The sequence below is a fragment of the Brassica rapa genome, chromosome A05 (assembly GCF_000309985.2).
Source record: "Brassica rapa cultivar Chiifu-401-42 chromosome A05, CAAS_Brap_v3.01, whole genome shotgun sequence".
Classification (NCBI taxonomy): Eukaryota; Viridiplantae; Streptophyta; class Magnoliopsida; order Brassicales; family Brassicaceae; genus Brassica; species Brassica rapa.
In genome coordinates this window covers 6508661-6531326 of record NC_024799.2, presented here as the reverse complement: position 1 = coordinate 6531326, position 22666 = coordinate 6508661, and the positions used below count along the sequence as shown (strand labels likewise).

At 34.9% G+C, this 22666-nt stretch overlaps 5 protein-coding genes across 7 annotated transcripts; 4 read left to right on the top strand and 1 right to left on the bottom strand.

Annotated features, from left to right (window-relative positions):
- The first annotated feature begins 475 nt into the window (after positions 1-475).
- Positions 476-11245, top strand: LOC103867685 (putative F-box protein At2g19630). The gene is given in 4 exon segments (XM_033291857.1): positions 476-712; positions 784-924; positions 9372-10389; positions 10391-11245. Coding segments are annotated over 2 exon segments (1311 nt in total). The 5' UTR covers positions 476-712; positions 784-924; positions 9372-9883; the 3' UTR covers positions 11196-11245.
- LOC103867850 (F-box protein At5g65850-like) lies at positions 7273-9506 on the top strand. Its single transcript, XM_009145936.3, has 2 exons — positions 7273-7650; positions 8442-9506. Exons 1-2 carry the CDS (start codon positions 7540-7542, stop codon positions 9504-9506), a joined length of 1176 nt encoding a protein of 391 aa, XP_009144184.1. The 5' UTR covers positions 7273-7539.
- Positions 11246-11292: 47 nt separating the features above from the next.
- On the bottom strand, positions 11293-14058 carry LOC103867686 (uncharacterized N-acetyltransferase p20). Its single transcript, XM_033291828.1, has one exon. It carries the CDS (start codon positions 11937-11939, stop codon positions 11385-11387), a length of 555 nt encoding a protein of 184 aa, XP_033147719.1. The 5' UTR covers positions 11940-14058; the 3' UTR covers positions 11293-11384.
- Positions 14059-14308: 250 nt separating this feature from the next.
- LOC103867687 (folate-biopterin transporter 1, chloroplastic) lies at positions 14309-16959 on the top strand. Its single transcript, XM_009145786.3, has 8 exons — positions 14309-14605; positions 14804-15039; positions 15121-15185; positions 15259-15421; positions 15498-15646; positions 15738-16004; positions 16087-16255; positions 16337-16959. Exons 1-8 carry the CDS (start codon positions 14386-14388, stop codon positions 16730-16732), a joined length of 1665 nt encoding a protein of 554 aa, XP_009144034.1. The 5' UTR covers positions 14309-14385; the 3' UTR covers positions 16733-16959.
- Positions 16960-17222: 263 nt separating this feature from the next.
- Positions 17223-22374, top strand: LOC103867689 (V-type proton ATPase subunit B 2). 3 transcript variants are annotated; one of them, XM_033291842.1, is made up of 5 exons: positions 17223-18357; positions 18444-18687; positions 18787-18898; positions 19064-19113; positions 19188-22374. In XM_033291842.1, the coding sequence occupies exons 2-5, from the start codon at positions 18535-18537 to the stop codon at positions 19227-19229; spliced, it is 357 nt and encodes a 118-aa protein (XP_033147733.1). In that variant the 5' UTR covers positions 17223-18357; positions 18444-18534; the 3' UTR covers positions 19230-22374. The 3 variants fall into 3 exon arrangements, with proteins under 3 accessions (XP_033147733.1, XP_033147732.1, XP_033147731.1); XM_033291841.1 differs by having other exon boundaries at positions 19064-19244; positions 19345-22374; XM_033291840.1 differs by having other exon boundaries at positions 19064-19244; positions 19342-22374.
- Positions 22375-22666: the final 292 nt, after the last annotated feature.

Here is a 22666-nt window from a genome sequence, read left to right as displayed (position 1 = left end):
GTTGGAGGTGGGAATAGGAGGGTTAGATGGGATTTTAGGATTAGTTGAGGGAGGGGGTATCAAAGGGGGCATAGATGAAAAATAGGCTAATTGGCTTAAGAAAGAGGGAAATTTTTGGAGGTCAGGATTAGAGATTGATCTTTTTAAAGTGGCTTTTTCTGTGGTTGTAGGTGAAGAGAAAGGGAAGACAAAACCCTCGGATGAAGAAAATGTTAAGGGAGGAGAGGCAATATTTGGTGAAAAAGTGGCTAAAGAGGACGAGGGAGGCAAGGTTTCAGAGGACAGATGAGGAGGATTTTGATAGTCAGAGGGTGGAGTTGGGGGCAGGCCAGGAGGTGGGGGTTCTGATGGGAGAGTGATGGGGGGATTTTGGTGGTTTGAGGGTGGAGGAAGAGGTGGGTCGAGAGAGGGCGCTACAGGATGGGAGTCCATCGAAGTAGAAGCGTCATTAAGAGTAGTTTTTGGAGCAGGAGGAAGGACCTTCTTTGAAGAAGGGAGATTTTTCTTTGAGGGAGGAGGTAAAAGAAGGCAATTACGGGATATGTGACCAAGTTCTTTGCAGTGTCCACATGTGGGAGGCACCCAAGGATAATCAACTTGAACTTCCACAACCTCGCCGCTTTGTCTGACAAACTCGACAACGCGAGGCAGAGGTTCAGACAGCTTTACTTCTACTTTCACATGCGACAAAGTCAAACTAACGAGATTCAAGGTAAAGTCATCTGTCTCTTTTGGTTCTCCAACAAGACCAGCAACTAGACTAAGACCTTCTTTGTAACGCAGATCCAGCGGGACACCAGTTAAATGAGCCCAGATTTGGATTGCTTCCCTTGGCGCAGAGCACCCATTTGAAGACCACTGAGAAGCATGGAACATTGAGTCCCCGACATATCACACATTTTTCTCTAGAATCTTTTGACGGAGGTAATCGCTTGGAATCCTTACTAGCATAGATCGGGAGTGAAGATTATTATGAATCTCAATCTTTTTTCCTTTCCCCCACATGTGATTCAACACACTCTGAATCTGATTAAAAGGAGGAGGCCTTCCATTGAAATGACAGACAATAAAGTCTTTATGCATCTCTGCACCTTTTTGAAAGACACTATCTGGAATCAAGACCCTAGGCCTGCCAGAATCAGACAGAGAGATAGGAGCGAGCCTGGTAAGAGTTTTATCTTCTGATTTTCTCAATCTCTCCACTAATGAAGGGCCCGGAGGGATTGAACGGTTGAGGGGAATTTTTTCAGTAGATGAGTACGAGAGTAAAGGGATAGTTTGCAGAGAAGATGAGGGAGGGTTTAATTTAGGGATTGGGATGGTATTTTGCAGGAGAGCAGGAGATTTATCTTTGGAGGATGAGACAGAAGCTTTGTTTGTCACAGTGGGAGAGGTTTCTTTAGGTGGGAATATGGTGAAGGATTCAGAAGCTGGAGCACCAGCTACAGTACTTTCAGATCTGGAAATAAGAGTTACAGTTCCAGATCTAGTCTCAGGGTCAGCTGAAGTTGCGGCTGCAACACCAGTAGTTGAGGGAGTTAGTACGTTGGAAGTAGTTGGAGGTGGGGTACCAGAGACCTTCTCTACGGGCCTGTACATGGCAGTACGTTGAGAACGTCGACTAGTTTTGGAAGAAGAGAGGGAGAGAGGAGGGTAATGAGTTACGGGAAAGGGAGAGGATGGGTCAGGGGGGTCAGGAGGGTGGGGAGGGACGGGGGAGCAACTGTCACCAGCGGTGTCAAGCGGCGGACTGAAGGCGGAAGCGCTACCGAACGGGAACCAGGGATTCTCCATTGGGAACCGTGCTAGAGAGCGTTTTTCTGTTATCTTACATATGTTTAATGTAGTATTTCCATTTTTATGTTGTATGTTTACGTATATTTATTATTTTTGAAATTATATATAATGTTTTTTGTTTTTTTTATAAAACGGTAATGTTACATTATGAAAATAAGCCGTCTTTTTTTTAAGTGAAAATGATAATCTTACATATGTTTAATGTATTTTTTCTATTTTTTATGTTGTATGTTTACATATTATTTATAATTTTCGAAAATTAGTAATAGTAAAATGTAACACTTTATTTTATGTCAGGTGTCTCTTTGAGGAAAAAAATTTTTTTATGTTGATGTGCACGCTTTATAGAGTTTCAAAAGATCCCTATATAATATACTAGGGTAAACCCGCCCTACGGGCGGGCACGCGAATAAAATTAATAGTACAAATTTATTTTAATTTTAAGTTAAAATAGAATTGAGTTTTATAATTTTACAGCAATTTTATCTATCTATTCTATTCTTCATTTTGTAAATTATAAACTTGTATAATTATAATAAAATGTTAAAATATAATTATTTACTTATAAAACTAATGATTTACGTGATATAAAGAAAATTTTCTACCTTTTCTTGGGGGTTTACGTGATATGAAACTATTGTTACTATTTATATGTATACATGTTTATTAGAATCTTGTATATTATATATGAAAATGAAGTTACCCATTACTTTGATCAGAATTTTTGAAATAAATATTACTGACTAACTTATAAAATATAATTCTTTCAATAATTTTATCATACAAAATTAGATTATTGTATATTGATTGTATTTTATTATTGAATAAAATTATTTCTTGTAAATTAATGTCTACTAATTTGCAATGGCCTTAAAAAAATTGTAACTTTTTAGAAAATCCCCAAGCTGATAATTTTCTCTGACCGAAGAACATAAAAATAAATAAAAGTCAACTGCTTAAAAACCTTGTAGCCAAACCTGTTTTCCACGCATTAGCTACTGTGTTGATGAAAAATTTTCATTGAATATTAAGAACAAAGTAGAGCTAAAATGTGATCTAACATGTTATTGCAAAATGTGGCATGCTATGGAATCCGCAGTATCAACTCTTCACCCCAGTCTCTCCATTCTTTTGTTAAATCAATTTTTAGAAATTTAGAAAATCACACAACAAACCTGAATAGATTGTTGCATACTTTAACCTTCTCCATGGATGAAGAGCTTTGGTACTAAACTCGTGTATAGCATGGGACTTGCAGCAGTAAATAAAAGAAACTATAACAGAATAGAGAGTTGCAAGCATCATATTCATCAATGTTCATTGATTTCTAGATTCGGGTGGTCACTTTATTAAACATAAAAGAACACTTACCCTTACAACAATCTAAAACCGACTATTTAATTTGATTTCACTGATGTTCATTGTCTCTTGTTGATAGAACAGCTCTACATATCACATGATTGTGCATTCCCTAGACTCCAGTCACTCCTTGCAATGATTTGCGACTTATCTTGGCTATGGTGTATATATTGAGCTTTGCTTTGAGGTTTAAGCATTCAAGAAAACTGAAAGGAAAAAGAGATACTGTAAATTGCAGGGCCAACCAAAAGAAATATAACTTGTTGAATGAGAGATGTATTTATAATCAGTCTAAATAGAATCACTTGAACTGATTGAAGAGTCTAATTCACGCAAAATTTCAAGAAGAAGATAACTTATAAAGAGCTTAATTTCGCCTTAGCTGAAAGTCTCCTAGAGATCTCGTGCAACAAATTTTACCATGAATTCTCTGCAATAAAATATATATAGGTCAATTTTTAGCTTTGAGCGGAAATTTTAACTTAGTTAAGTTTGATTTGATAGTTTTTTAGTTACTAATTTAGTTACATGTGATCTTTGCATATATGATATGATACTGAGAGCAGATATTGTTGTGGTTGACTAAATTGCATAATAGCTTTTGTTTTTGATGTTTTCCTTTTTTGTGTTGTTCTTATAACTTTTTTTCATTTTTTTAATTATTATTTTTTTTTACTTTTTTTTGCATGTTATATATATAGTTTGGATTAGATTATGTGCTTTTCACTAAAATTTTATTTATTTGCTAATTTTTTTTTCTTAAGCTATGGCGAAAAGCCATATGATCAGAAATTTCTAGGTGGATAATCGTCATGGAATTGGCCAATACATAGGTTGATAAACAGGATCTCTTTGAAAAGTTCTTTAAAGACTCGCCAATGTCCTTTATAATTAACTTTCCTCTTTTTCTTGTTCAAAGACTCAATGCTGATGAACCTTTCATATTTTCTTTATAGTGGTTATGGAAGAAGCAGAAAAACTGCCATCTTAAGGCCTTAGAGAAAATCAAAGCTAGTAGGTGACGATTGTTATTTTGTCAAAGCTTGATTTGGGTTTTCAAAAAAATAATATAATTGGTAATCGATTATGGGATTCACTTCCTTATTAAATCACATTTGGAGAAACATACGTTATCATGATCTGTGTTCCTTCAAAAGCTACTCTCTCCATGTTACCATGTTAACTTTGAAAGGATTGCACCAAGTTAACATTTTGTTGCTCGTCCTGGCCATATTTCATATCCTCTATAGTTTAGTTGCAATAGTGGTTTGCAAGCTTACAACAAAAGCTTTAACCAACGCACTGCAAAAGCAAGATTCAAAATGGTGGACCTCATTAATTTAAAGTAAATGATAGATATGTACGAAAGAAATACCCATAATCCACATTTGACAATAAGGAGAAACAACTCTTCAAAAGGAGCACATGAAATTTATCAACTAACTCTTTGTTTCTTCTAGATCTCACAGCTTTATCACACCCAAAGAAGCTCCACCAAGCAGCTAAACTTCAGCTGATACAACACAACTCTACAGAGCACCCACCAGACCACATTATAAATCTGTGAACTTCACCCTGCGGTGATTAGTAGTCTCTTTGATGACCTTATACATCTCTGCACCTTCGGCGGTGTCCGCCTTAAACAAAAGAAAGAACATGACAGGCACATGGAGCTGCACGGTCAGAAGCTTGTGTTAAGTGGGACAAACAGTAAGTGTAGGGTTTGGTTTCCAAAGGGTGACAATTGGATATATAGAAGCAAAAGGTGGAGACCAGGAACCTGAATATAATGAAGTTTTAAGTGAACCCGAGAGTTTTAAGTAAAACATAGAACCCAGTCGCTTGTAAATGGGAAGACAATGAACACTGGAATGAGAAAAATAATAATAAACAACAGATTCAAATCATATTGCAAAGAGGAAATATATGATACAAAAAGAATAATTTTGATAAATATGAATCTAATCACCATGTGTGGTCAAAATAATGATGAACATGAGTTTTAAAGGACGGGAAAATTACAATAACAACCGGATTCAAACCGGACACGGCTGGTCCCTCATTGCCTTGATCCTCCTCTCCTCCATCGCTACCGCTTTCCTCCTCCTACTGTGCCGTACGCGTCCGGTCTTCAAATCGAAAATAAAAATTGTTGCTTTAGCCAATTTACAGAAAATAAGTTTAAACAAATGGAATGAAGAGATGGTTCTCATAGTAGGAAAGGTTACCTTTTTATAGTCAAGGTTCCACGGCCTTGCGTGAAGATCACATTCAAGGTAGATCGTGGATGGTGGATTTAAGAGGATGAATCTGTATAGCGTTGGGATTGTTAGGAAGAAGATGAAAGAACAGGTAGAACGTGGTGGTGGATTTAAGAGGATGAATCTGTAACTGATAGCTCTTCGGATTGTTAGGAAGGAGATGAAACAACTCCATGGAAACCTTAGGTTGAGCTTAGCTCTCGATGAAGAACGTGTTGAATCCTAAATCAGAAACAACGCGTTTCTATAACAACTGGAGTTACTCTTTATCCGGGTTGGGTTTCATTAAGCCCGAATACACACTAAAGCCCAAACGGAATGAACACCAGAATAAATGAAACTCAGCGTTTAGTTTAAGTGGACACGTGTCGCGCTCTTCTGCACCTAATTGATGACATGGAATCCCATGTGGCATGGCTTAGGAGAGAGTAAACTGTATCTCCTATATATTAATTGAGAAGCATTTGAAAAGATGTAACCTCAATTTTGTATTAATTAAAAAAGACCCCTTGCTTATGTGGCACATCTAAATGCCTTCTAAATCTATTTTCTAAGAATTCTAGAGCACCTAATATAAACTATAGTTTAATCTAAAGTTGTCCCATTTTTCCATAAATATATAACACTATAGAACATTATATTAACCTAAAATATAAGAAGTATATATTCTTTCCTTAAATAAAAGCTACGGAATTACCTAATATGATTTACATATATAAGGCAATAAATGATTATGATTAATAAAGATTTGATAACAATTTTGCATCTTTCTTCTTTTTTGTTTAATTTTATATTATTTAAAAAATTAAACAATCACAGTAACCATATAATAAAAATAAATAGATTTTCTCTTATATGTTATATTTTGAATTTTTTAAAATGATTTTAAATTACAAAAATGAGAAAACTTTATATGTTATATATTTTTTTTAAACGGCTTTAAAGTACAAAAATGAGGACACCTTATATGTTATATTTTTCTTATATCTTATATTTTGAATTTTTTAAAATGACTTTAAATTACAAAAATGTAAGTTTTCCTAAAGTATACGATTAAAAACATTAAAATGACATGTATCAATTCAATGGTTGGTCTGAAAGCTTTCAAAACCATATGGAAGATAAAAGTCAAAATAGTTCAACTGTGGAAACAATACTGTTCACTTTTTTCAAGAATATGTTCGATGGAAAAAATAAGGTTTTTATGTCATAATTTGTTTAATGTCCACTAGAGAACATTATACTAACCTAAAATATAAGAAGTGTGTATTCTTTCCTTAAATAAAAGCTACGAAATTACCTAATATGATTTACATATATATGACAATTAATGATTATGAATAATAAAGATTTGATAACAATTTTTGCATCCTTCTTCACTTTTGTTTTATTTTATATTATTAAAAAACAATCACATTAACCATATAATAAAAAAACAGATTTTTTCTTATATGTTATATTTTTGATTTTTTAAAATGACTTTAAATTACAAAAATGAAGAAACCTTATATGTTATATATATATTTTTTAAAGAACTTTTAAAATACGAAAAATGATGACACCTTATATGTTATATTTTTCTTATATGTTAGACTTTTTCTTATATGTTATATTTCGAATTTTTTAAAACAACTTTAAATTATAAAAATGTAAGTTTTTCTTAAGTATACGATTAAAAACATAAAAATGACATGTATCAATTCGATGGTTGATATGAAAGCTTTCAAAACCATATGGAAGATAAAAGTCAAAATAATTCAACTGTGAAAACAATACTGTTCATTTTTTTTCAAGAATGTGTTCGATGAAAAAAATAAGGTTTTTATGTCATAATTTGTTTAATGTCCAATCCGATCAACCCATGATAAATTAATTATAGTTTTGTTCCATAATTTTTAATAAAAATTGATTCGATAATAAATTATATAATAACAACAAAAAATATTGTATATGTATAAATAAAATGATCAAATATATAAATTATTGATAATATATACAAATAAACTTACCCTGCGCAAGGCGCAGGTCTTATCCTAGTTTTATATATAAAGATATAGATTAAAATCTTTGAAACAATGCGAACTCAGGGGAAGCTAGGGTTTACAGCAAAGTCATCTCCGCCATGAAATCCAAGCGTAGTAAGCAAGCTAAGACCTTGTTGAATGGAAGAGGAAACTCAAAGACGATCCCTACTGATCTCATAATCGATATACTGTCGAGACTGCCGATGAAGGCCGACGTGGAGGACGTTGATTTGTGGAGGTGGAGCTCAGGCCTTAAACCAAGGTTCTCAACCCGCGAGACTTGGACGCTATTGAGAGAGCCTACTGCACAATGCCCTTGGGAGAGGAGTGTTTGGTTCCCTCAGGCCACTCCAAAGTTCTCCTTCATGACTTGGATAGCGATGAGAGACAGGCTTTCTACAATGGATCGTGTAGCTAGTTGGAGTCAAGGAATAGATACCACATGTGTCCTGTGCAAATCTGTTCCTGAAACGAGAAACCATCTCTTTTTTGAGTGTAGTTTTTCCTCGAAAATATGGGATCACCTGACCAGAGGGATATTTCAACACTCTTATACTCAGGACTGGGCGGGTATTGTAGAGCTGGTCTCTGACACGAGAATGGTAAAGAAGAAGCTCTTCTGTCTTCGATATGCATTCCAAGCGGCACTATACACGCTTTGGAGAGAGCGTAACAAGCGGAGACATGGAGAACAGGGGACGCCTATACAAGTCTTGAAGAAACTGTTGGATAAAGCCGTCCGCAATAAGCTCAGCATCGTGCAGACTAAAGGCCTGAAGGGTCTAGAGGGACTCCTTCAATTCTGGTTTGAGACTAGAATGTAAATATTTTTTTGGAAGTTTTGAGAGTTTATAAGTAGCAAGGTTTAGCAGGGGAGGTGTAAATGTTTAGGGAAAAGGAGTAGAAGTAGTTCTGTTTTCAAATAACCAAGTCACACTAGTTGTACACAGGTTTTTTTGATGAATAAAATTTAGCATTCATTCAAAAAAAAAAAAAAAAGTCCGTAGCTCGATTTCGTTGCGTATCGAAGCTCTGGGCCTCCATAGTTGACCTTCCCTATTTAACAGAGTTCTTCACCACCCGAGCTTCAGCTCACCCGCAGCTATTGTTTGTCTACAAAGAAAAACACAAGCTTGTATTCCTCTCCTCACCTCAGCCTCAGAATCTTGATGAGAACTCGGCTCCTGAAGCTGTCAAGCATCTATCGCGTATCCCCTTTCGTGGTTCTTCCTGTTACGTTAGTGGTCATGTCCAAGGCTTGGTATGTCTTAAATTTATAAGTAAGCGGATGTCACCAGTACAGATAATATGTAACCCTAGCACAGGACAAGCTTTAACCTTACCGAAAAAGAGGATGAGAAGAAGCTTTACTAGGGCGAGAAACATTCTGGGGTATGATCCCATTGATAATCAATTCAAGGTATTGTCCATAACAAGGTACTCTCCGCTTGATCAGCATCAAGTTCTTGATCAGCATCAAGTTCTGACTTTGGGAACTGGAGAACTTAAATGGAGAACGATCAAGTGTTCCACACCCCATAAGTCTTTCCAACACGGGATATGCATCAATGGTGTTTTGTATTATCCAGTTTATACTCGAGGAATAGATATGATAGGTTGTTTTCACGTTAGGTCTGAGACGTTCAGTTTTATTGAAGTGGAAACAACTTCAATAGGAGCAGTCTTTGAGGGCACTCTGATAAACTACAATGGAAAATTAGGTTCACTTATCTCTGATGCAGGGGATCGCTTCGCTGATGGAGAAAGTAGAAGTATTAAGTTGCTTGTTATAGGAAATTTCGAAAAGCAGGAGTGGTCGAAGCATGAATATGTGCTACCTCCTATGTGGAATAATGTAGTTGGAAGAGCCGATTTACGCTTGGTTGGATTTGTTGGTACTAATGAAGTTGTCTTCTCGCACTCTTCCCAGGTTATTTACTACAATATCAAGACACAAGCTGTCGTAAAAGTTGCAATCCAGGGGATGGGAGCTTCCTCTAAGTGTAAGTTTGCCACCTTTGTAAACCATATGGAGGACCTCAAGTTTACGCACGCGTTTAAATAATGACGTAATTAACTTGAGAATTTTGTAACAAAGCTGATTTGGCTTTTAATTTCTCATGATAATTAAAGAGCATGGTACCCTTATCTTTACTTGTCACTTTGGCTTTGTTTGTCAATTTTTTTGCTATTGGATGGCTATTATTTTTCTGGTTTCTGTGTGATTTTTTTTGGGTTATATGTCTACACTTTACAGAATTGGTTCAGTACACACTCGAGAACAATGGTTTGTTTTTAGCTAAACATAAGCTTTTAACTCTTATGTCTAGGGAATGTGTACTTAACAAAATTAATCTAACGACTTCGAAATACAAGTCACCAACAAGAATCGTATACCCTAATTAAGTTTGGGCATGGGCTTTCTCGTAAGTCGTAACCAGCATGCACAAGATATATTTTATACCGCCTTCTTACTCTATTTTTCTGTCAAAGGCCTTTTTAAAATATTTCTTACGATACGAGCTCAGAGGGAAGCTAGGTTTTACAGCAAAGTCTGTTTCAGCCAGGAAATATAAGCGCAATACGCGAGCTAAGACCTTGTTGGATGAAAGAGAAAACTCAGATACGAATACGATCCCTACTGAACTCATAATCGAAATACTCTCGAGGCTGCCAGTGAAGTCTATAGGGAGATGTCGTTGCGTATCAAAGCTCTGGGCCTCCACACTTCGCCTTCCCTATTTCACAGAGTTGTTCATCACCAGATCTTCAGCTCGCCCGCATCTATTGTTCATCAATAGAGAAAAAGGCAAATTATTATTCCTCTCGTCACCTCAGCCTCAAAACTCGTCTCCTGTAGCCGTCAAGCATATTTCCCGTATCCCCTTTGGTGGTTATCAGTATCACTGTGAAATTAGTGGTCCACGGCTTGGTCTGTCTCACAGATAAAGAGTTTATAGAGAGATCAGAGATGTCAATAGTACATATAATATGTAATCCTAGCACGGGACAAACATTAACGTTACCCAAAGTGAAGAAAACGAGGATGGTTGAGGTGAGAAGCATTCTTGAAACGATGAGCTTTATGGGGTATGATCCCATTTATAAACGATTCAAGGTATTATCCTCGAGATATGACTTCGACCGTTGTATCACCGAGCATCAACTTCTGACTCTGGGAACTGAAAAAATTGAGTGGAGAATAATACAATGCTGCATACCCCATTATTGTTGGGTTACAGGAATATGCATCAATGGTGTTTTGTATTATAAAGCCAAAAATTATCGTACACGAACTTCTATAATAGTTTGCTTTCACTTTATGTCTGAGAAGTTCAGTTGTATTGAACTGGACACGACTTTCAAGGAAGCAGTATTTAACCAATCTATGATTAACTACAATGGCAAATTAGGTTCAGTTAAGATTAACAGGTTTAAACTTGGTGGAACTCACAGTATAGAGTTGATGAGCATAGGGGATTCTGAAAACCAAGAATGGTCGAAGCATACATACATACTGCCTCCTGTGTTGAAAAATGTGGTTGGAAAAGAAGTGCTACGCTTTGCTGGAGTTACTGATAGTAATGAAATCGTGTTTGGTCACCCCTCCTGCGTTATATATTACAACATCGAAAAATACACTATCGTAAAAGTTAGAATCCAAGGGATGGAAGCGTTTCAGAGTACTAATCTGTCCACCTTTCTAGACCATAAAGTTTTTGACTATATCCGTAAAGTTCAGCTGTTTCTATAATTGACTATGTAAATTCTCTGCATATATTAGTACTGAAAAGGCCAAGTACTTGGTTGTAGAATTAACTTTTGACAAGGCAACTAATACATCACAGCAAAAAAAAAACAGAGTTTATTTCATGTTTTACAGATGAAGCATACAAAAAGTCCAACATTATAGATAATTTGAACTGATATTTTTGTTGATCAATTATTTGAACGGATCAGAAGGCAAGAAACTAAACATGACCATATCTCTAACACTTCCTTTCATAATTATATAATTCCTCATCACACCTTCTCTAGTAAACCCAACTTTTTCAAGAACCCTTTGGGATCCCATGTTGTCCACGTCCACTAGTGCCTCAAGCCTCTCAATCTCCGGCATCTCCTTGAATATCTCCGCCGTCACTAGCCTCACCGCCTCCGTAGCGAACCCTTTTCCCCAATACTTTCTCGCTAGCACATAACCGATCTCTTTCCTGATGTTATCGACAGGCATGATCAAGATGTAGCCGATGGGACGGTCGTCCTCTAAACAGATGGCTCGGAGCCATGGGTGTGTCAAGACCGAATCAGTTATGTATTTGATGGCTTCTTCTCGGCTCGTGCAAGGCTCCCAAGAGCAAAAGCGTGCGACTTCAGCGTCTGTGGCCCACACCATGTAGTCGTCAACGTCGGAAAGAGTCATTGGCCGGAGTGATATTCTTCCCGGCGGCGATGAAACAACCACCGTTGGTTGAGTCTCGTTTGAATCCATCTCCATTTACGATAATGATTGTTTGAGATATCACATTGTAACGTCAATGCGATATCTTTATATACACGCCGCGCTTAGCAAAAGTCTCGAATATATTGCTTCTTGCTTTTGAGTAAAAATACAGTTAGTGGTATAATATTATATTATATAGTCGATTTTAATTATTGAATGAAGACAGTAGATGAAGTGTCATCTTGTGAATGGCTTGTTGTTCATTTTGACCTTTGACTTTAGACACTTACTTGGTTGCCAAACAAAACATAGTTGAGGATTCGGAACTTGCCGTGTTGATTCCGAAAAGAATTCAACTTTTTCTTTTCCAAGTGGGTCACAGTAAATGATTTGCTACTGTTGTTGATAATTGTGGTGCTGTGTCGTCGGTAGTAGTCAACGCAAGACTCAACATGTTGCGAAACTAAAATTTACCCAACGTTATCAAATTTTATTTTTATCTCATCTATTCTTAAATTCTTCTAAATTTTTTAAACTATCTTGTTTAAGAGATTAACTTTCATCTATCGTTGGTAGAAATTATTATCTTTTCTCATAACATCTCAGTACACTATATACTGTATTTTTCTTTCATTTTCCTGTGCACTATTTTAACAATCAATATATATAACTTTGCAATCTTGCATTCTTATAAGATGCTGAATCATGTTTTCATTTTATGAAGTGGTAGACAGAAAGAAACGTTCTCTCAAATTTTGTATATAATTTTGTTGTAAAATAGCAAATAAGTTACAACAGCATAAGAAGAAAAACAGAGCATAATATCAAATTATACAATGTTACTCCCTCCGTTTAAATGATGTTTTAGGTGTTTTTGTTTCACAATAGATGATGTTTTCACATATCTAAGTAACTTTAACTTTATCAAAAACTGTGTAACCAATTATATTTTTATTATTTTTGTTTATAATTAAATAAACTAGTTTTAAATTATATTTCAATGATTTTTTGTTTAGAAAAAATAATTTCTTAATATGTGTGCAAAGAACCAAAGCTTCATCTATTGTGAAACGGATGGAATATTTCTTAACACAAAGCAAAATACAAATTCGATGATCTATAATCTATATACATATTTATTACACAAATGTTCGATGCAAAACCAATGTGGCATTGAAGCTTGTTTAGGGAAATACTCTCTCGGCCTCTTATTAATTTTCACAGATTACTAATGTAATATGATATGGTGTTCTAGACAGATTCCTAGGGTAATCTGTAACAAATAAAAAGAAGCACTAAAACAAAGAAAAAGAAAAATAAAAACAGAAGTTTCATTGTTGCTCTAGCCGTCGAATACGCACTCAACAAGAAAGGTCATGGATTCTATGATTGATGAGTTGCCTCTCTCGTGGGCTTCCCATAATGTGACATGGGAAAGCATGTAACATGTTTAGTCATTTTCATAATTAGACGATTCACTATTTTGTATAGTTAGTGTAAATTTTTTTAGTGGAAGATTACTCAAAAAATAAATTAAGGTTCTTTATATGAGATTTTTTTTTGAGAAAAATAAATGAAAATAAGAATATAAATATATGGTGTACAGATTTACTTATGAAGTGTTCTTTTTGGAAATTATGTTCTTATGTTTAGTCATTTTCCTAAGTGTTCTTTTGGAAATTATGTCTATTGATTTTGTATTTATTAGATAAACTCAAACATTATATTTTACGATTTTTATATGATACGATTTTTATAGTCTTCTTCAAAATCTTAATAAAAATAGAATAAACTTCCAATAAAACAACTAGTATATTAATTTTAATGGTTTTATATGAATGTTAGCCATTTAGAGCATATGTACCTATATTATATATGTATATATATCTAATTTTCATAAAGCACACATCATCAAGCATGATTATTTAATTTAATTTTTATTATTATTAAATTTTAAATAAATAAATATTATGAGTGCAAACAAAATTTTACATTGAAAATTCAGATAAATAATATGCAATATATTATATGATATTTAACTCTAATCAATACGATATTTTAAACAAAATCCAAAAAAATCTATAAGAACCTTGATTGTTGGGTCTAAAGTGAATAATATTATACTAATCGGTTTAGAAATATTTAGACACGGACTTGAAAGAGTTCAACAATAAAATACATCAAAATCATGAAAAATGTTACAAAAATTGTAATGTTTTGTTGAAATTTCTGGAAAAACTTTCTCTTTTTCTGTCTCTCTTTTTATTTATTATAGTTTTCGATTTTTTATCTATTTATCTTAATGTTAAGATATGTTATTCTGCCTACAATAATGTCTTTAACACAAATAAATTAGAAGTAGAAATCAGAAAATATCATGGAATAAAATGGAGAAAAAATATAGAATTATCCAGAGGGCAAGGAGACCCCATAATAGCTAAAGACACGGAGGAGTGTTCATTAAAAAAGCCTTAAATTAACAAAATTTAATTTTTTTTTAATGGCGTCTCGCAATCTTTTCTCCATCCCAACAATCTCCTCACCCTCTCAAATCACACTCTCCCCATTCACCTTCCTCCCGAGACGCCTCGCCATCACCGCCCGATCCCACCGCCGTAGGAGACCTCCGGATAGGAGAGACATGTCCTCCATAGTTTCAATCCCAGAGCTTCCTCGCAGGCGAGATTCAGAGGAATCTCTGCTTCTTGATTCCAGAATTAGTAAGTTACATCCAAAAGGTTCACACTTTTGATTACTTTCCTATGATTCATGAACTGGGTACTTGTAGATTCTCGAATTAGTTGTAAAGATTCAAACTTGTTATGATGGGTACATCGAAAGATAGTGAATTAGTTGAAAAGATTCAAACTTGTGAGTAGTTTCTTATGATTGGTACTTCTCTGTCTCTAAATGTGTAGGTGTAGCTGAAGGAGATAGTGTGAATACAGATGTTGAAGGAGTCAGAGATGGTTCTGTTAGAGGACAGGCTCGTAAAGGAAGAAACTTTAGTAGCAGAAAAAAAGTTTTGGGTGTTGAGTTATCCCCAGACAATTTTGCTGTAGCGATGGTGTATTTTGTTCAAGGTGTTCTAGGACTCGCTAGGCTCGCTGTTAGTTTCTATCTTAAAGACGACTTGCATCTTGACCCTGCTGAGGTAAGGGGAGAGATTTTAAATGCTTCCATGAACAATTGTCTTTTTATAGGCTGACAATAATGTAATACCTCTTTGACTTAGACAGCTGTGATAACGGGGCTTTCTTCTTTGCCATGGCTTGTTAAGCCTCTCTACGGTTTTATCAGGTATATGCCTCCTTCATCACCTCTCTACTTGTGACCAGTAGTAAAGTTCTAAGGTACTTGTTTTGTTTCGCAGTGATTCGGTGCCTCTATTTGGCTACCGGAGGAGGTCGTATCTAGTTCTCTCGGGACTCCTTGGTGCATTTTCTTGGAGCTTGATGGCTGGCTTTGTTGACAGTAAATATAGTGCTGCTTCTTGTATACTTCTTGGTTCCCTCTCTGTCGCCTTCTCTGATGTTGTAAGCTTTCTAAACCCATCAGATGGTTAAGTTGATAGATACTTCATCATATTGAATTGTTGAGTTGTTAATATAGGTAGTAGACTCAATGGTTGTTGAACGTGCTCGCGGCGAGTCACAAAGCGTGTCGGGATCTCTGCAGTCCTTATGCTGGGGATCCTCAGCCTTTGGTGGAATCGTGAGTTCCTACTTTAGCGGCTCCCTGGTGGAGTCGTATGGTGTGAGGTACAGTCCCTTGAAAGAAGCTTTCTTTTTTTTTCTATCATGTGTCTTAGATAACTAACTTGGTGGCATTGTAAAAGCTGTTAAACCTCAGGTTTGTATTCGGAGTGACAGCTTTACTACCTTTGATAACTTCAGCAGTTGCTGTTCTCGTCAACGAACAACGTGTGGTCAGACCAATGCCAGGGTCAGGGCAGAAAGAGAACATAACCTTGGTCAATCCTGGCTTTCTTCAGACCTCAAAGCAGAACATGATTCAGCTGTGGAGTGCCATTAAGCAACCTAATGTTTTCCTCCCAACTTTATTTATCTTCTTATGGCAAGCCACGCCGCACTCTGATTCCGCAATGTTTTACTTCACGTATGTTTCTCTCTTCCCACTGAGATGGTAGTAGTTACTTAAGTTGCTGCTAGCTAATGCTAATGCTAAAACTATCTCTCAGAACGAACAAGCTTGGGTTTACACCGGAGTTTCTAGGAAGAGTTAAACTTGTGACCTCAATTGCTTCCTTGCTTGGAGTAGGACTCTACAATGGCTTCCTCAAAACCGTTCCTTTGAGAAAAATCTTCCTCGTGACAACCGTTTTCGGAACAGGTCTTGGGATGACTCAGGTTGGTCTCTCACTCTCACCTCTTTCTGTATAATAAGAAATCTTTTCTTCTATATCAGTCACTAATCTTATGTCTTTGCAGGTTCTCCTCGTGACTGGTTTTAACAGGCAGCTGGGGATAAGCGACGAGTGGTTTGCAATAGGAGACTCTCTAATCCTAACAGTTCTTGCACAGGCCTCTTTCATGCCGGTTCTCGTGTTAGCGGCGAGGTTATGTCCAGAAGGAATGGAAGCAACGCTCTTTGCTACACTCATGTCAATCTCCAATGGAGGCAGTGTTCTTGGTGGACTTATGGGGGCAGGGCTGACTCAGGTGTTTGGCATCACAAGAGACAGTTTTGATAACCTGTCGACGCTTATTATCCTGTGCAATCTTAGCTCCTTGCTCCCTCTGCCTCTGCTTGGTCTTTTGCCGAAAGATTCTCCAGACAATGTTGCTAATAAGGAGGATGCAGACATAGAGATGAAATCAAATTAAGATGATGATTGTGTCCATACCTTTGGGGTTTGTGTATTCAGTTCCCAAGTCCCAACCCTTGAGAAGAATGAAGAAAAGACTTTAGCTAGAAAACTATTTTCATTTACCTCATCATACCAAAATGTTGTTCATTTACAAAGAAGAAGAAAAAAAAACTACTTTAGTATCTATATATAATAGTAGTAACCTCAACAAATTAAGTTTATGATTCTGGGTTTGATTCAACATACTTGATTCAGTCTTCCTCATAAGTACCATAGTTGTGATCACTGTTCGAAAACTCGGTCTCGGCGGCCGTATCGGCGGCGGATAGGCGCTCGGCGGATGAGAGCCGCAACGATTTTGATATAATCGGCTTAAAAGTCGGAAAATTTGAAAACCTCCCTTTTTTGTTCATTGGAGTTCCAGAAATCGAATATATATGGTAGATCTGTCAGTTTTGAGATTAAATACCAAGAAAAACGAAAGAAAAAGATGAAAATTTGAGAAAAAAATATCTGGCCGCCATTGAAATTGAGTTCTGGTTCGTGAACCCTAAGGAAGAGGATGATCAGAAAATGTCCATACTACCCTTCATTAAAGTTAATGCTGAAAAAACCTAAAATTGCCACTGCCAGGGTTGAACCCGTCACCTACAACTCAAACCTATACGCCTAAGCCACTGAACCAACTCAACATCTCATGTACCTATATACAATAGATAATATATGTCGGACAACTAATATAAACACCCTAAAACTAGACCCCGATTAATCCCCGCATAATTGATTCGGCGCTAGGCTCCGTCTGGCCGCACGTACAGCGCCTAGCGCAATCCCGAACAAGGGTTGTGATATAACAATGCAAGTTCCATACTTGTTGTCACGTTTGTGACTTCTTCCTCCAGAGAATTAAGATACTCTAATATCAATATCCATAATAAAAGGGGAATATACTCATTAGCTGGGGTGTCCACGTCGGCAATTATAATCAACCAATAGGATTCTTTTTTTTTGCCATGTCACAGATCATGTTGGGTTTCTAATAATTATGACGAAACACACGGTTCTTTTTTCGCACACAAAGTTTAATATTTTCAGAAGTTTGCCCACTTAATTTATGTAGCCCAGCACGAACCAAATCCTGGCCCACCAAAAGTCTATATGAACTTCCATTTTCTTCCTCGGCTACGAAACCTTTGCTTCCACAACTTCTGGGATACCGCCTTCGTAACGCCTCTCCTCTGCATTCAATTAATTAAGATCCTTCAATTCAGCCATCCCATTACTTGATATTTAACTCACCAGTTTCGTATTCTTCTCTGAAACGCTACCACCCAAACGAATCGCCTATACAGACTGTGTAAGAGATAGAAACAGAGAGAGAGAGAGAGAGAGAGAGAGAGAGAGAGAGAGAGAGAGAGAGAGAGAGAGAGAGAGAGAGAGAGAGAGAGAGAGAGAGAGAGAGAGAGAGAGAGGAGTTTACTAAGATAGAGATGGGAGGTGTGACTTCTTCAATTGCGATGAAGGTGGCGCTCTTCGGCCGTATCAGTTAACTTGCAAGGCAATCAGAGACAACGCATACGGTGGTCCGATGTTGGAGCTCTCTATCGAGCTAACTATTCAGCTTTTTGTCAATTTGATGGGGTTAGTTTTTTTTTTCTTTTGTGTGTATTCAATTTCTACTGCTTGCTTCAGAGTCTCTCAATTTTTAATATATCGATATTGATCAGAAAACGAGTACCATTTCCAAAGGAGAGGAAATCTATCTAAATATATCCAAAGTACCAGGAGATTGTTAATATTCGCTTAGGTGATGGATCTATGAGACGTGGTCAGGTCATGGAGGTTGATGGCGAGAAAGCTGTTGTCCAAGGCAATTGGCTGTACAGGTTCAATGTTCTCAATAAACTTATTTTCTTTTGGTTTCAGGTTTTTGAAAGAACATCTGAAATTGACACCGTTCAATTTACTGAGGTATCTACTATGAAAGTCTCTTCTTTTAAGAGTTTCTGGGAACCAGTGGTTGCTTATAATGATTTGTCTTAACCTTTTCTGTTCATTGTACGATTTCAGTTACTGAAAACACATGTATCTCAATTGATGCTTGGGCGCATTTTTAACGGCTCAAGAAAGACAATTGATTATGGCCCTCCTATTTTGCCTGAGGCATACCTTGATATTTCTGGTGAGTGTTGATTGTGCTTCATTGTCTGATCTCTGAAACAAAAAATATTGTTGTTGTTTTATGTTGTATCGGTAATACTTATAAGAAGCTCAATCAACCCCAGTGAAAGAACTTACCCTGGATAGATGATATAAACATGAATAGATGGTCTCATGTTCCTTGCAGATGTGCATGAGACTATTCCTGAAGGCATTAATCTTAGAGGAGACATAAACGTCTGTGCTAAATCCTCATTCCTAAGGTACTGGTTCTCATTGGATATTAATTGCTGTTGTTTTATATTTTCTAGGAAGTCCTCTTCTGCAGCTGGGTTGGTTGCAACTGTGGCTAAAAAAACCTTAAACTGGTGAGTTTTGCATTGTAATTTTTGAATTGATGAACTGATCCTCGCAATAATATTATTTCTATGTTTTAGTTTTGCCTAATACCATCTTACTCTTTAGCAGGCTGGTGCTTTAACGCTTGATAATGGAATATGTTGTGTTCATGAGTTTGACAAGATGGATATGTAAAACCAGGTCAGTGATCATTTATTACTATTGATGATTAGTTTTCCTGGAGTGTTACTTAGATTAATGTTACATTTGGGTACCAAGGCTGCAATTCGAGAAGCCATGGAGCAGCCACAATAAGCACTATTTTTCTGTGTGTAGATCCGTCTACTTCCCATGCTTGAGGAGTATAACTTACTCATGCGGTAAAGAGAAAGAACACCGACTCCAATGGGTATGTACTTATCTGCTTTCCATCAGAATTTTTTTGGCCAATATAAACTTCTCATGATACTGGTTTCTGCATGTTAAAAGATTTGATGAAGCTCCAGAACAGCTCATAGCAGAACATGAGGCCCTTTACAGGTCAAAACCGAGCCCATTTAAACCCCTTGGTGATTTAAAAGGCTCCTGGAATGTCAACCGGTGCCGGTAGTGCTGCAACCAACCGAAGACTTTCCTTAAGAGCCGGAATGTGTGGGCAAAATGTGTTAATTATCATCCGTTTGTTACTCATAAACTTGCTCTGTACAACATAAAGGTTGGGGCAAAATGTGCTGCGAGCTCTGCATTTTGTTTATAGATGCCATTGGAAAGTAGAGATTTGTCTGTAACCTAAACGGTTTTATAAGCACTGCAAGTTTTGATAAGTTTGGATGCATGACTATTGACTTTACGAGTCCACGTGATATAAATCTTTTGTTCTGAAAAGTGAAAATGATTTGCATTACTAATTGGAACAACAATCACCATATAGAGTTTAAACGAAATTGAAAAGATGCTTTATTACTAATTGAAAGAACAACCACCACATTGAGTTAAAAAAAAAGAAATAAATATAAACAAGGTTTTTCAGTTTTGATCTGTAATCAAACAAGTAATAAAAGGAGGATATAAACCTTAGATAGAGTGTCCACGTAGACGAAAATAATCGGCCAATGAGAAACTATATTTTTGTCGTGTCACCTCCTCTATTTGTTTTTACAAAATGATCGTTTAACTTTTTACTTAAACAATTATAACCGAAAATATTTTTTGGTGAAATGTATTATTTATATAAATATAATTATACTATTTATTTACAGAATAGTTGTAAAGAAATATTTAGTGTAAATAATATCAAAATTTTATAAAATACTAAAATAAATTGGGTTGGTTTTCAACTTTCACAAATAAAAAATATTATTTGTAAAATTAGAAAATAATATATCAAGAATATTCTTTTTCAGGAGAGAAAATAGAAAAATACATCGGAGACAAATTCATCTCTATTATGAAATTCTTCTATTTTAGAGAAAAAAAAAATAGAGAAATACATTGGAGATGGTCTAAGGGATGGCCGACGTAAATGATCGACGTTGAGAAGTCAACTTTTCTGATTCTTACTATTATAATGTTTCAATATAATTTGAATATTCCCTTGGGTTTAAAATAAAATGGTTTAAAAGTATTTTTTGTTTCACTATATAAATTATTTTTATATTTCAATGTAACTTTATACTTATTGGATATTGTATGGTCAATTAAAGTATGTACATGACTATGTAATTGATTAAAATTATATATTAAATGACAGTTTTTAAAGTAATAACTTTTAAATATTACAGATTTTAATTAAAACTCCAAGATATAAGCCTCAGATAGAGTGTCCACAGAGGCGAAAATAATCGGCCAATAAGAAACAATATTTTTTACAAAATGAACCTTTAACTTTTTTACTTAAACAATTGTAACCGAAAATATTTTTTAGTGAAATATATTATTTATATAAATATAATTATATTTTTTATTTACATAATAGTTTGTAAAGAAATATTTAGTGTAAATATATCATAATTTTATAAAATACTAAAATAAATTGGTCTGATTTTCAAAATAAATAAATATTATTTGTAAACTTAGAAAAGAATATATCAAAAATATTCTTTTTAGGAGAAAAAATAGAAAAATACGCCGGAGACAAATTCATCTATATTATGAAATTCTTCAATTTTAAAGAAAAAAAATAGAAAAATACATTGGAGATGGTCTAAAGCATGACCGATGTTGAGATTTCAGCTTTTCTGATTCTTATTATTTTAATGTTTCAATATAATTTGAATATTCCTTTGTTTTATAATATAATGGTTTAAAAGTATTTTTTGTTTTGCTATATAAATTGTTTTTATATTTCAATGTAACTTTATATTTATTGGATATTGTGTGACCAATTAAATTATGTAAATTCCTGTATAATTGATTAAATTTATATATTAAATGACAGTTTACTAAAGTAATAACTTTTAAATATTACAGATTTTAATTAAAACTGATTACGTTTTGAAACAGATAGAGTAATCTATAAACTAACTCTATATAGATATGATTTCAAAATTGTAAAGCGGTCTCACCTTAATTTTCTCTCATTCTGTTCAATCCTAATTGGAAGGAGATAATCAACATCTAATATTATGTTATTCTCAGTATATTAGAAATGGTCGAACCGTAAACCAATTAAAGATGATGTAAGAAAGACATAAAAATGTATTTCCAGTTATCACAAATATAAAATCAATTGATAACAACTTAATGATGTCCAGGGTATGACAACATAGAAGAGTTTTCATACCTTATAATATTATAATATCTCACTATATTAGTGGCTAAATCAATTTTCTCTAGCACAAATATTGACTTCATTCTTGGAGTTTAAGCTTTTCTATCTTATGATATTAGTATTTTGATCCCAAGAAAAAACGGTCGAACTGTACATTGTAATTGGAGAAAGAAAACAAACAAAAATCAACCGAAAACTTTTAAGGTATATGAAACAAAAATTAGAAATAGCAATTTTCTGCAATTAAAGAATAATGCAATAAAATTGTAAAAATGCAAAATAAAACAAAAAATATACACAGAAAGAAAGATTTAGTAAAATAAAATCATAATATAATTTCCATAATTGATAGTGTTCCGTTACACTAAAAAGTCTAAATTTACAACATACACAGTTTTATTTACATATTTAAACCTATTATCTAATTAAAATGATTCTAAAAAAAGTGCCAGCATGAAGAGTTAGAAAATATACGATAAAATATAATACATAACGTTAAAAATACATTATCACTGATCACTAAAAAATCATGTTAGTAGTAATAAAAATGAAATGACAACACATTTATTAAAACCATAGAACAGCACGCAACAAGGTTTTATTAAAATATACAAACTACAAATTAAATATGCTCAACGTAAACATCCATAAAAATGAGACATCACATTTGGATATATTTAA